Raw genomic sequence first — 13,477 nt, forward strand, 5'->3', positions numbered from 1 at the left:
TTGTAATATATGCCATGGTCAGTAGAGAACTCCTGCGAAAAGATCTACGTTGTCGCAGTTTTTTAGATCTGGGGTGAAGTCAGAATATCAGGGCTTATTGACTTTTCGGATCTAGTACAAGGTCTTTAAAGGAGGAGGGAAATTTATCCCTGCTCGCCCTGAAGTGAATTTCTCGCGTTAGCTTCATTAAGCATCTCAGATTGCACATAACAGGAATGCGTAGCGACAACGCTCTTCCCATGCCCGTCTCTCCCAGGTTGATCCTTATTTCCAGGATTTTTCCACGGCTTGTTCTTCCCGGTTTTCCTTACTCCTCAAAAACCAGCACTCTTAATTCGAGTTGCAAATGCCACCTTCTAAAACCGTTTTACATCTTGCATGTCACCCAGTCGAGGGTCTCCATGGGGTTAACCGTTAGCCGTATATCGGTAAAAAAACTAGCAACCAATGAAACTGGCAGATATAAAATCTGAAAATATCGAAGTTAATATCTCATTTAATAACTCTATCCAAGGAAATGGGAAGAGGTCGAGCAAATAAGACATAGGTGCGCTCACTACTCCAAAAGAAAAGATGTGACAAAACATCATATCTGTCACATAACGTGCTAAAGAAGTGCGTCGCGTGACATCCCAAGTAACGGTTGCCAGTGATCGATATTAGCAGTTATAGAGTCAGAAAATATCGAAGTTTATCTCTCATTCAGTAAACTTATTCAAAGAAATGAGCAAAAGTTATTAAGCGAATACTACTTCAAACGACAAGAAATGGCTTATGCAGGTTGATGCAGAAATTTTCCTTCCTTTGTCATTGATTTCGTCTTCCATTCTAACAAAATACCAAGCGACTTGTTTCATTGTTTGACATTCAAATGTTAATTTATTGTACTTAGATAGCAAGTAAACAATCTAATCAGAGAAACTAAATAAAATCATTTGGCTCCAACTTTCCAGCTCGTTCTGAGCTTCCTTCAATGCTTTGTAAGCCATAACTAAAATTATAAATTAAATAAACCTTCTCGTTTTGCCTTTGGACGATTAGTTTAAACAAAATACTTGCAATGCATCGTTCTGCTTGTAAAAAAGAACACAATTTATCGCATTCAAAATTAAAGGAGATATCTCAGAAAATTAATTAATACCAAGACTAAATCCTTGCCATTACGGCCAAAAACTGTCATTTTAAGTCCAGATAAACCAAATTCTGATCGGCAGAAACTAACTTTAAGTACCAATGGCTGAGTATAAATCCTCGAAAAGTTCATCACAATTTCCATGCGACATAGACTAAGATAATCGAGCAATCGGACAATTGATTATTCTCCAATCCCTATGGAAATTCTCTACACACGCACATGGCTGTAATAGCTTTATATCACTCATGAGACTAAACCGATTGAGAAAAAGTCTGAAAAACGTTTTCAAGAGGTTTCAACCTCCACGTAAATGTAACGCCCAAATCCTCACAGTAGAAAATACTTAGATTAAAAATAACTTCTCACATAGCTAGTCATGATAATTTTAAGACATCATATGAAAAAAAACCAAAAAGAAAAAACAAACAATAGTTTGAGAAAGATCTCAAAGATTAAGCTCGTAAAAGCAGTTCAGACAAGCAAAAAGGCAACTTTTGAATCAATGGAAATCTGTTTTCTTGTTAAACTTGACTTTGGCCGTCTTTTGGTTCTTCCTGCTTTGAAAAGAGACTCTTGCCAAAGGTTTCATCGGTAGCTTACTGGTTTCTGGTCCAAATATCAGCATCTGTAGGTATCCGAAAACTCCCGCGGATTCCAATGCTCACTGCCTTAACTGAAAAACAAAAGAATCTAAGTTCAGGGAGGTTAGTTGAGTTGCCATGAAATATTTCTTAACACATGAAACGATACATTACACAACAGGATTGTTTTAAAACAGATTTGCTATTTCACTCCTATCATGTTTCCAAAAAAGAATGTTATCATCGTAAACGTGTCCACTTGATTGTAATTCGTAACCCAACTGAAAGGAAAATAACACGCAAGTGTCACTGCTGACATAGGAGCAAAGATTATGATTTAATGTAACTTTCTATTGAATATATATAGAATGTATCAACAGAATTATTACTTGCTGCAGCTTCTAAATCTCCATGAAATCCAGGTTGACGTCGTCACCAATGAGTACAAATGGTGCCCAGTAATTCACCGCCTTGAACTTTTCAATTTCTCTCATGCACTTCATGGCCTGATTGAGAGCTTTACTTGCCTTCTTGCCTTTTGCAAGTGCATCGTAAAAGAAACTCATGAATTCCAGGGCTCCCTCGTCGCAAATCGCCCACAAGGTTACCACAACAGATCTGGCACCGGCACCCAAAAGTGCACGCGCCATGCCGACCACACCCTCGGCCATGACCTCCCCTCGAGCAGTGTGACAGCAGCTAAGTACAACCAGACGTGCTCGCAACCCAACTTCTATGACATCTTTCATCGTCAGTAAATAGTCTTTTTCTTGCGGCTGAGGGTTATCTCTTGTGGTGTTTGGTGCCAGGATAACTTCTCCAGTTTCCATTTTACCGTGCGCTGCTATGTGAACTAAGGCCACTGATGACATTCGTTTTAACACTTCATCTTTTGTTGCCATTTCTTCAGTGAGAGGGGAGACATTGAGGATACGTCCGATCATCTCCACTTCTTTCCTTGTTCCTGGCAGTTGCACCAAAAGTCTTCCCCCATAGATGATATGTTTGAAGCATGGGTCGCCGACAAGCAATGCACCAGTCTTCATGTGAAAGTCAGCTGGACAATCATGAACTAGTTGCAACGTCGTCAGAGAAGGAAGCACACGAATTCTGAAAGAATCACTTAGATATGATGAGTTGGAGTCCTGCAACGCTGCATAAGGTACAAGGCAAAATGGCCCCTCAGGAACGAGTGTGATCTCGTCGTTGCCTTCGATCAGATCAGCAATGGGAGTAACGATGATCTCATGCAGCTTCTTTAAAGCACTTGATTGGGAGTGCCTCACATCAACGTGGATCACATCATTGGCCACTTTCTCTTCTGTCGGCGAATCAAGCGGATGATTTTCGATTGTAACAGTACCTCTTGCACCGATCTCCTTCAGGGCAGTTTTGTTCAGAAGGTGGATGAAGATTTCCAATTCACCCTCATACTTATAATTGTTGATGTTTACTTTTTTTACTTTTATGCCATCATTGCTGAAAATCCAGAAGTAAACGCACGGTCCCCTCACAGCTATGAAAATTGTGTCTAACGGAACACGACTTAGAGAAACGCACGAAGCTCTGTGCGTTGAAGAACATCCAGGGTAATATTTTGTGTCCATGAGAGCTGTCAGAGCTCTAGCACGTCCTTCCTCTGCGGCAAGAAGAGCCTTTACATTTTTACCTTGCTTGATGTTTACACACCACAAGCCTCTGTATGCATTTTGGTGCTGATTACGAAAACTAATTTTCCACTCATCGTTAAGTTGAAGACTGGCCCTGATATCATTATAAAACAGTACACTCGAGTGATAGCAGAAAAAGGCTTTCTTTAGTTTTCCTTGGCACTCATAAATACTACCAAGGAAACTTAATGCACACGCCTCTCCAGTCTTGTCTCCCACTTCTTTAGCAATTCTTAGATGACGTTGATGGCACTCCATGGCTATTTTGAACTGTCTTTGACTTTGATAAGCGTTGCCGAGATTGCCATAACTTCTTCCCTCTGCAGCCTTGTCTCCCACTTCTTTAGAAATATCAAGTTGACGTCGATGGTATTCGACGGCTGTTTTGAACTGACTTAGACTTTGATAAACGTTACCGAGATTGCCATAACTACTTCCCTCTCCAGCCTTGTCTCCCACTTCTTTAGAAATTTCAAGTTGACGTCGATGGTACTCGATAGCTATTTTAAACTGTCTTAGACTTTGATAAGCGTTGCCGAGATTGCCATAACTTCTTCCCTCTCCAGTCTTGTCTCCCACTTCTATACAAATTTCTAGATCACGCTGATGGTGCTCGATTGCTCTTTTGAACTGTCCTAAACTGCGATAAGCGTTGCCGAGACCGCCGTAACTTTTTCCCTCTCCGGCCTTGTCTCCCACTTCTTTACAAATTTCTAGATGACGTTGATGGTAATGAATGGCTGTTTTGAACTGTCCTAGACCTTGATAAGCGTTGCCGAGATTGCAATAACTTCTTCCCTCTCCGGCCTTGTCCCCCACTTCTTTAGCAATTTCTAGATGACGTTGATGGTACTGGGTGGCTGTTTGAAACTGTCCAAGAGCTTGATAAACGTTGCCGACATTGCCATAACTGATTCCATCTCGGGCCTTGTCTCCCACTTCTTTAGCAATTTCTAGATGACGTTGATGGTACTGGATGGCTGTTTTGAACTGTCCTAGACCTTGATAAGCGTTGCCGAGATTGCCATAACTGATTCCCTCTCCGGCCTTGTCTCCCACTTCTTTAGCAATTTCTAGATGACGTTGATGGTACTGGGTGGCTGTTTTGAACTGTCCTAGACCTTGATAAGCGTTGCCGAGATTGCAATAACTTCTTCCCTCTCCGGCCTTGTCCCCCACTTCTTTAGCAATTTCTAGATCACGTTGATGGTACTTGATGGCTGTTTTGAACTTCCCTAGACTATGATAAGCGTTGCCGAGATTGCCATAACTTTTTCCCTCTCCGGCCTTGTCTCCCACTTCTTTAGCAATTTCTAGATGACGTTGATGGTACTCGATGGCTGGTTTGAACTCTCCTAGACTGTGATAAGCGTTTCCGAGATTGCCATAACTTCCTCCCTCTCTGGCCTTGTCTCCCACTTCTTTAGCAATTTCTAGACATTGCTGATGGTACTTGATGGCTGTTTTGAACTCTCCTAGACTTTCATAAGCGTTGCCGAGACTGCCATAACTTGCTCCTTCTCCAGCTTTGTTTCCCACTTCTTTAGCAATTTCTAGATCACGTTGATGGTACTTGATGGCTTTTTTGGACTCTCCTAGACGGTGATAAGCGTTGCCGAGATTGCCATAACTTTTTCCCTCTCCGGCCTTGTTTCCCACTTCTTTAGCAATTTCTAGACATTGTTGATGGTACTTGATGGCTGTTTTGAACTCTCCTAGACTGTGATAAGCGTTGCCGAGATTGCCATAACTTCCTCCCTCTCCGGCCTTGTCTCCCACTTCTTTAGCAATTTCTAGATGACGTTGATGGTACTTGATGGCTGTTTTGAACTCTCCTAGACATCGGTAAGCGTTGCCGAGATTGCCATAACTTGCTCCCTCTCTGGTCTTGTCTCTCACTTCTTTAGTAATTTCTAGATGACGTTGATGGTACTTAATGGCTGTTTTGAACTCTCCTAGACTGTGATAAGCGTTGCCGAGATTGCCATAACTTGCTCCCTCTCCGGCCTTGTCTCCCACTTCTTTAGCAATTTCTAGACATTGTTGATGGTACTTGATGGCTGTTTTGAACTCTGCTAGACTGTCATAAGCGTTGCCGAGATTGCAATAAACTGCTCCCTCTCCGGCCTTGTCTCCCACTTCTTTAGGAATTTCTAAATGACGTTGATGGTACTTTATGGCTGTTTTGAACTCTCCTAGACTGTTATAAGCGTTGCCGAGATTGCCATAACTTTTTCCCTCTTCGGCCTTGTCTCCCACCTCTTTAGCAATTTCTAGACATTGTTCATGGTACTTGATGGCTGTTTTGAACTCTCCTAGACTGTCATAAGCGTTGCCGAGATTGGCATAACTTGCTCCCTCTCCGGCCTTGTCTCCCACTTCGTTAGCAATTTCTAGATGACGTTGATAGTACTTGATGGCTGTTTTGAACTCTCCTAGGCTGTCATAAGCGTTGCCGAGATTGCCATAACTTGCTCCCTCTCTGGCCTTGTCTCCCACCTCTTGAGCAATATCTAGACATTGCTGATGGTACTTGATGGCTGTTTTGAACTCTTCTAGACCTTGATAAGCGTTGCCGAGATTGGCATCACTTCTTCCCTCTCCGGCCTTGTCTCCTACTTCTTGAGCAATTTCTAAACATTGTTGATGGTACTCGATTGCTGTGTTGAACTGCCCAACATTATGGTAAGTACATCCGAGACTGGCATAAGTGTTTGCTTTGACTTTTAGTTCAGCATTCGATTTCCTTATTAATTGAAGCAGAAGTTCGTCATTGTTTTCAATCTTAAAACGTGTCAAGGGTAGCTAAATCATGGGTGGATTTGCGAAAATGCAATAGAAATGTGTGTTTTAATAATAATGAGGGTATTGGATAAACTGTAAAATTGGAATGAAAATTCGAGCGCGGATTTCTTGAAGAGATTTGATTTCAAGTTATTCGAGATTGTTAACTAGCTCTGAAGCGCATTTATTAGTTTAAGTTCGGTCGTCATGGTGATGCTCGTCTCAAGACAAAAATGAGGGGCATTTTACAGAAACTCTGGATTAGTTAATATGGCCTCTTCTTTTAAGTAAAGTTTCGTGGAATAATCGAAAGAACCCGTTAATAATATTTCAGCTTCTTTAAACTGCTCAGTGCAGTATAAGAGAACATCGCTTGCATTATGTGTAGAAGAATCTGCCTGGAACGTATTGATTTTTCTTGAAATATTATTCGCATTGCATCTCGTATCACGTTTGAAACATTCGTTAAAGGATACTGCCAATCCCATATGCGACCAGCTCCTTGCTTCTTTATACCAGCAAAGTTCGACACAAGCTCTGGCTCCTGAAAAGGAGAGAATAATTGGTGGTGAAAGTTAATTTATCCCTGTTAAGGTATAAACGTATTGATAAAATGGACTTAATTTCCCAGTTAGCTGGGAACAAAAATTGTGATAATGAAGGAAATTTGAACGTGTAGAAGAACTGAAAATGAACACTAAGGAGCTAATGCAAAGCGGCTACCAATTAAGCTTCAATTGATGATGATAACGATGAATTTATCTCGCGCATTCTTCACTTCAATATGCACTTTAGCGCTTTTCAGCACTTTTCGGGAGTTTTCGGGCAGACTGCATTGAGCAGTTAACTTTTGAAAGGGAATTTTTCAGGTGCCTCCTGCCCGGGTTCGTCCCCTGCTAAGAGTGACTGAGAAGATGCAGGAAACGGGGCTTACGGGTTTCCACCCATATCCGGGACAAGAATATTAAACCATTTGCAGATGTCACAGCTCTACAATGTGAACTAACCAGGCAGCGGTATTTGAGAGTTTATTGACGTTTTCTTATGCTTTTTACCCACATCACAGACGTTGACACACCAGATACAATTGACACTTGGAGTGCAGCTACCTGCCACAAACCACACAATCCTCTTTTGACGAAATCAAAGAATAGAATGTTGATGGCTTATGTCTGAAAAACCCACCTTTCTTAATAGCCTTGATTAAAGTGGGTTCCAATTGAACGGCAACTGTTGCATCATCGAGACATTCCACATAGTTTGCTATGAGATTCCGAAAAGAGGGTTTAAAAAAGTGGTAATCACACGCAATTGCAACAAAGAAGCCTTAAAAATTACAATTGCTTAAAATGCAACGAGGATCATTTCTTTGCTTAATTTTCATCCGCTACAGGGCGATTTGTGTTTTTACGCTACTTTTCTGCAGTTGCTCAATTTTTTTCTTTTCTTGATGCAGATTGTGTATTCCGTTATCTTGTAATGCTGCACGACAGATTTATATGTTTACATGTGAAATTCTTACCCAAACGGAAATGAGCTGTTGCCCTGTTGCTATAAAGCTTGGCGTTAAGCCGTATATCTTTGCAGTTCACTTGAAGTCCTTCCGTGTAGGAGTTTATCGCGTTATTAGCTTCTCCTTGTCTGTATTCTTTGTTACCTTCCTCGAGACATACTTTCGCTATCCCTGAGAGCACACAGTTTTGGTGTTAATGATACAGTAATGAGTGATACGACTTCATACTACAACTTTATACTTCCAAACGAACTTTTAGGTTAAAGGAGCGTAGAGCTACGAAAAACAAAAGATCAGAATAGTTTAATATCTGTAAATTTTGTTTGTGTGCAAGCTGTCGAGAGTCTGGGCTGAAGCTTGGCTATTAGCCTTTCAAGTTTATCGGTTTACATTTAGGTTGAGACAAACCCCTTTTACACCTGGCTTACGTTTTCCAAAATATCACAAGTTTCACCAGGAGATCCTATTTCAACTCAATTTCTTTTACAATCGCCCTTCAGGAGAGTTTATCTGTGCAATTTGTTTGCTTTAAGATATGCAAGCTATTTGGAGTTTTAGCTGTAGCTTCGGTTCTGTTCGGTTTACACTTAAGTCGAGAGGGTTTCCAAAGTTCCTTTTACACCTGCGTTACACGTTCCAAAATATCGAGTTACAATATAAAATCCCATGAGTTACTGAGAAAAAATGCAGAAAGCAAAGCAAAGCCAGGAGCGGAAAAGGTTGAAATTTTTTAATGTTCTGATAACAAAAGAAACATTGTCCTGAGAGTGAGAAGAGTTCGTGGTTTGCCCATCCTTCAGAAAAGAGCGCCGGAAAACGTGTCTTTTGTTTTTGCTGTTTTTATTGGGAAAGTATCACTTTGCCACGAAGTGCCATTTTGCCTGTTATAAAAGGCAGCGGTTCTACATTTTGTTGGCTGGTGGTTTACAGCGTGGGCTTGGTATTGACATAACTGTTTAAAGAGGCGTGAAATATTTAGAAGACCAAAACAGGCCATACGGCCGAGACAAAATGCCTCCTCTTCTCTGTAGAATTCTCAAATTGCGTAAAATTTCTGCCAAACATGTATTGAACAGTAAAGGACAGGAAGGTGTTAGCACAAATACTTTCCTTTTGGCGGCCTCAAAAAGTTACCCGTTTGCAAATTTTTCAAAACTCGACTTTGACAGGTCTACGGGTACCAACAGCTCTCTCTTACCGAAAATGACTTTTATACAAAAAATGACAAAATTTAGAATAATTTCAAGTACAAAAAGGATAATACTTTTTCCGCGCAAATATTGTTCATTTTAGGTGTAAATTTTAGATAAATAGTTAATCTCCAAAACTTTTTGCGTTGATTTACAAATAAGCACTTCTAAAACTCAGAATTCTGAGTTTTACGAAGCCTAGTAGGCCAATTTTGGCCCATTCTTTAACTTAGGGCTCTTCAAAGCTAAGTCGCCTTCAAATTTGTCGCTTTATTGCTTAGTATAATTAATGATGTCTATGCATTTTACCTGATCGGATCGAGCAGTAAATTGTTTTTTTCCTTTGGTTTTTCATTTTACTAGTAAAAGAGTTAGAATTTGAAGAAACAATCCTTTGCTGTTTCAAAAACTTATTCACAGAACATACGCAAATTTTGATGTAAATGTGACAAAAAGTTTACTGGGGCGTCTTTTAAACAATCTTATTGCACATGGTTTTCTCACCTCTTAAAGGGTCATTATATACATCCAGTTCAGCGTCGCTTGACGTAACTTGACTTTCTTCTGTAGCTGAAATTACCGAGAAGATATTTCAACTTTGTTAGTGATCACAACTATGTGCAATTACAAGTAGCGTTCTAATACTGGCGTATTTAGTGGATTCCTTAAAACCTTCGAGTCGAATTGATCCAAAAAATTGTGCACCAGAATTAAGATATACTTAATTAACAAACAGTACAAAATCACCACAACAAAGTCTCTCCCTGTTGCTTTTTCTCACCTGTGGCTGGAAACTCATTTTTCACCTCCAGTTCTTCTCCCGTTGTTGGGAGGTTGCTTTCTGCCATAGCTAGAAATAAAATTGAATCGATTGTACTGCGCTACATTGTTTAAAATCAAAAGAGGAGACTCAGATGAAAGTAACCCAGAGAAAACATTTAATACTTAATCATAGAGGATGAATAAGAATCTCAAAGTTTCCTCCGTCACGCTATTGTGATTGCGTGACAGTCAAGTTCTGCGGGTTGTGTCATGTTTGTTTTTTCAATTGTCTGTTTGTTTGTTTGTTTTCGTAGTCTCATCGGTTGGAACGTCGTTCAAGGCTGTCCCTTATCAAAAAGCGTGAGTTGCAATAAACAATCTAGTTGTACCCGGTAGGCATGGATAAGCATGGATCAAAAATTATACAACAAACGAAACCGAAACACCTTTGAGGGCTTGCGTTACCGTCACGAATTCTACTAACACCCCGCGAGCCTATTGCGTGAAGAAACACGTTAATCGACCCTGTTCCCCTACAAAGTGCATGTGTAAAATGTCCCTCAAAGCTATCGAAAAATTGCTGGACAAAGTCTTTTTTTTATTAACAGAATTATAAGTTCTGGTCAATAAACTCCTTCATTAATTATTTTTTGAAGGAACCAGGAAATTTAGATACTAAATTAAGAGCTGGTCCCTCCCAAATTATGTCGGGGAAGTACTCGATTTTTTCATTTCGAATTCGGAAAAGGCGCTGAATACGAGGTTATTTTGAGGGACTGGAGAAGATGGCACTGGAAAGTGTCCTTTTCAACAAAACTCTTGCTATCAAAAAACTTCATCCACAAGAAATTGAAAGCCAAGCGCAACACACAGACTCCTGCATAGCTTAATCTTGTAGGCCATCGAGTGAATTCACTGCCAGGCCATGAGCATTTGGCGGAGGAAGTAGACTGAAAACGAAATGAGACTGAAAAATTATTTGTGAACGAATTGCTGATCAAAAGAGAATCTTTTGCAATATTATAGCTGATGGGAAATCTGGAACATTTCCCTGAAGCTGCTGAGGTGGTCTTGCCATACAGAACAAGCTTCTGCTCCAAGATCAGCATTTACTGAGCTCACAGTTTTATCTTCCAGCGCACGGTGTAAACGAGCAAAAAATGTGCCTATTTAGTCCGCCATCGCGCGTAAAGGTATATCTACTAAAACCGAACTCTGACAGATAACCACTTAGAAATGATACTACTAACTCCCTTGTAGATACGTAGTTCGAACATTTGAAGACAAAAATTTATTCACCGTCGAAGATTATCGTGTCAAGTTTTGTGAGGAGGTGGATTGATGTTCCAAAACGTTTAAAAGACCAGAATAATTAATCGTGTCGTTGACGGGGTTTATTTTTCATACGTGATCAAGAGGTCTTAGTCATCGTGGTTCTGGGGTTAAAATTTTTCACTTTTGTTGACACGTCTTCCCAATTCCTCTGCTATCTATACGTTAAAGTGGGACCCGTGAGAGAGCAGGAAAGCTGTGCTCTGATCGGTTACCCAAGAATGCAAAATGTGTTTTCTTTCGATTCCCACTTTGATTCCCCACAGAAGGAAATAAAGAAATGCTTGTAGCCTGTTGAATACCTCGTATAATTTCGTAACTAAACAGTATATTTTTGTCCTATGAATAAAAGCTTTTTCAGCATTTTTGTCTAAAACAGAGGTCACGGATTCGACCTAAACAAAATAAAAATCACAACGAAACTCGCAGATTCATTTGGTAATTCCGTGGTGCATGAATATATTTAGTTATCGTATGATACATCCTTTGATCCGTTGCTGACGAAGCCTTGGTCTCGGTCCCGGCTAAAAATGTAGTGATGGAAATTGGCCGATGTACAGCCATTTTAAGGCTCACACTTTTCCAGTAATACAATGAAGAAATGTAAAATGGTTTCCGTGTTTACATAGCCTGATGTAAACACGCGGGAGGTTGGGAGAACACGAGATAAGCGTAGGAAACCACGACGCGAAGCGGAGTGGTTTCCAGCTTATCTCGTGTTCTCTCAACCTCCCAAGTGTTTACATCAGGCTAAGTAAACACGGAAACCATTTTACATTTCTTTTATAAAATAACTAATGAAAGAGGAACGAAAACCGTGTTTACATACGCTCATGTAAAATGGTTTTATGGCCAATCAGAGCGCGCGTACTATTTGAATTATTTTATTAACGCATATATGAGGTATTAGATAACCGCGCGTGGATACGAATTCTACCATCGAGTCATGACATCTTTTAACTCCTTCAAACAGATAATTCATTTCAAGCAGATAAATTCGTATCGATAGGCCGACATGTATCATCCATTTTATTCAAAAGATATTGATTGAAAATTTGAATCAAATACAATTTTTTTAAATAGGAGCATCGATTACAGACATCCGCTACACCGAAATTCAGCTCACCGAAAAATCAATTCAATTTCGGACATTGTAATACAATAGTTTCTCATTACAAGAACTATTTTCTTTAAAAAACAATTGAATTCAGCTTCAGGTAAAAAATACAATTGAAAAAAAAACAGCCCACATGGAACGTAAAATTGTCATGTTGATAAATCCGGTTGTAATGACGACATTGATACCTTTATATGCGAATATAAAAGGTACATTTACCGCGTGTGGTGGAGATGTCACGTTTTAGAAACTGAAAAAATTCTGGTATTTCACCGACAACCATATTACCGTTATTATTACTATATATCGCGAATGTTACCATATCAAAAGAAACGTACGGATTGTGTAATTTTTTTTCAACCTCGAGCTTTGTTACAAACTTCGTTTGTATTCGAGAGATATTTGCTGGTTTTGATATTGACGAGAGCTCTAATTGTATACGTCACGTCATCCAGCTTTGTCACATGCTCGTCACGCGCTTCTGCCGCAAAATCATCACGCACAGTTAAACCTTTAACTCCTGAGATCTAATTGTTAATTCTCCCCTCTAGCTGCTACATGTTTCATTTCAAAGTAGATACAGAAATTTGGTGTTAGTTCAAAGATAGCGAATTCTACCTGATAAAACTTTGAGTATTCTCATTGCCTGTTTGCTGGATAATGTATTGATATTACAAGAATACGTTACAAGTTATATCACTTCTAGGAGTTTAAGGCTTTAGGAAATTGCATCGCGTGCAGACTATTAAACCAGTCAAATGAGAGAAACCATTGAAATATCTTCACATCAGATAACAATAAACCGGAAAATTTGACTGAAATTAAATTTGGTCGTTGTCAGCCGCAAGAAAAATAAGATTGCGATCTTTCATTAGAAATAACATGAGCTCTACAGCTCTAATCAATTGCAGAATGAAAATTGATTTGTACCTGTTAAACTGTTATCCTCTGAATCCTTCTATTCTCCAGACGATGTCATTTGTTAATTCTACATGCCTGAAAATATCAAAAATGATATTTTGCTTCATAACAATTCGATGAAAAAACGAAGGTAACATATTCACGAGTTTGAAAGATCTAACTGCATCTAATGCCCAGTTTCGTGATCAAAATTGCTGTTCTTCTTTAAGAAAGTTATTGATTGTTTTTTAGTTAGTTAGTTTTTTTTTTATTCTTTTTATGATTATTACTTGTTTACATGTTTCTCCATGGCGATTAGTTAATTCTGTGATTTAAATTCAGCTCTTTTTCTTTTAGTGTAAAACACTCGCAATCCGCAAAACCCCTTTTCTCCTCAAAACAGGACATGTTACACCCTGCCATAACTGAATCGATAAGGATGAATTCACACCGTGAGTTCTATTGTACCAATGCAATTTCTCTTCAAGTGATC

The 13,477-nt window shown here is 39.5% G+C and overlaps 1 protein-coding gene across 1 annotated transcript; it reads right to left on the reverse strand.

Moving 5' to 3' along the window:
* Positions 1–2,113: 2,113 nt before the first annotated feature.
* Positions 2,114–6,658, reverse strand: LOC149051426 (uncharacterized). The gene is made up of 2 exons (XM_089214222.1): positions 6,647–6,658; positions 2,114–6,170 (listed from the first exon to the last, which is right to left on the reverse strand). Exons 1-2 carry the CDS (start codon positions 6,656–6,658, stop codon positions 2,118–2,120), a joined length of 4,065 nt encoding a protein of 1,354 aa, XP_089070348.1. The 3' UTR covers positions 2,114–2,117.
* Between the last annotated feature and the right edge of the window lie 6,819 nt (positions 6,659–13,477).

Source organism: Pocillopora damicornis, chromosome 1, assembly GCF_964200805.1.
Source record: "Pocillopora damicornis chromosome 1, jaPocDami1.2, whole genome shotgun sequence".
Classification (NCBI taxonomy): domain Eukaryota; kingdom Metazoa; phylum Cnidaria; class Anthozoa; order Scleractinia; family Pocilloporidae; genus Pocillopora; species Pocillopora damicornis.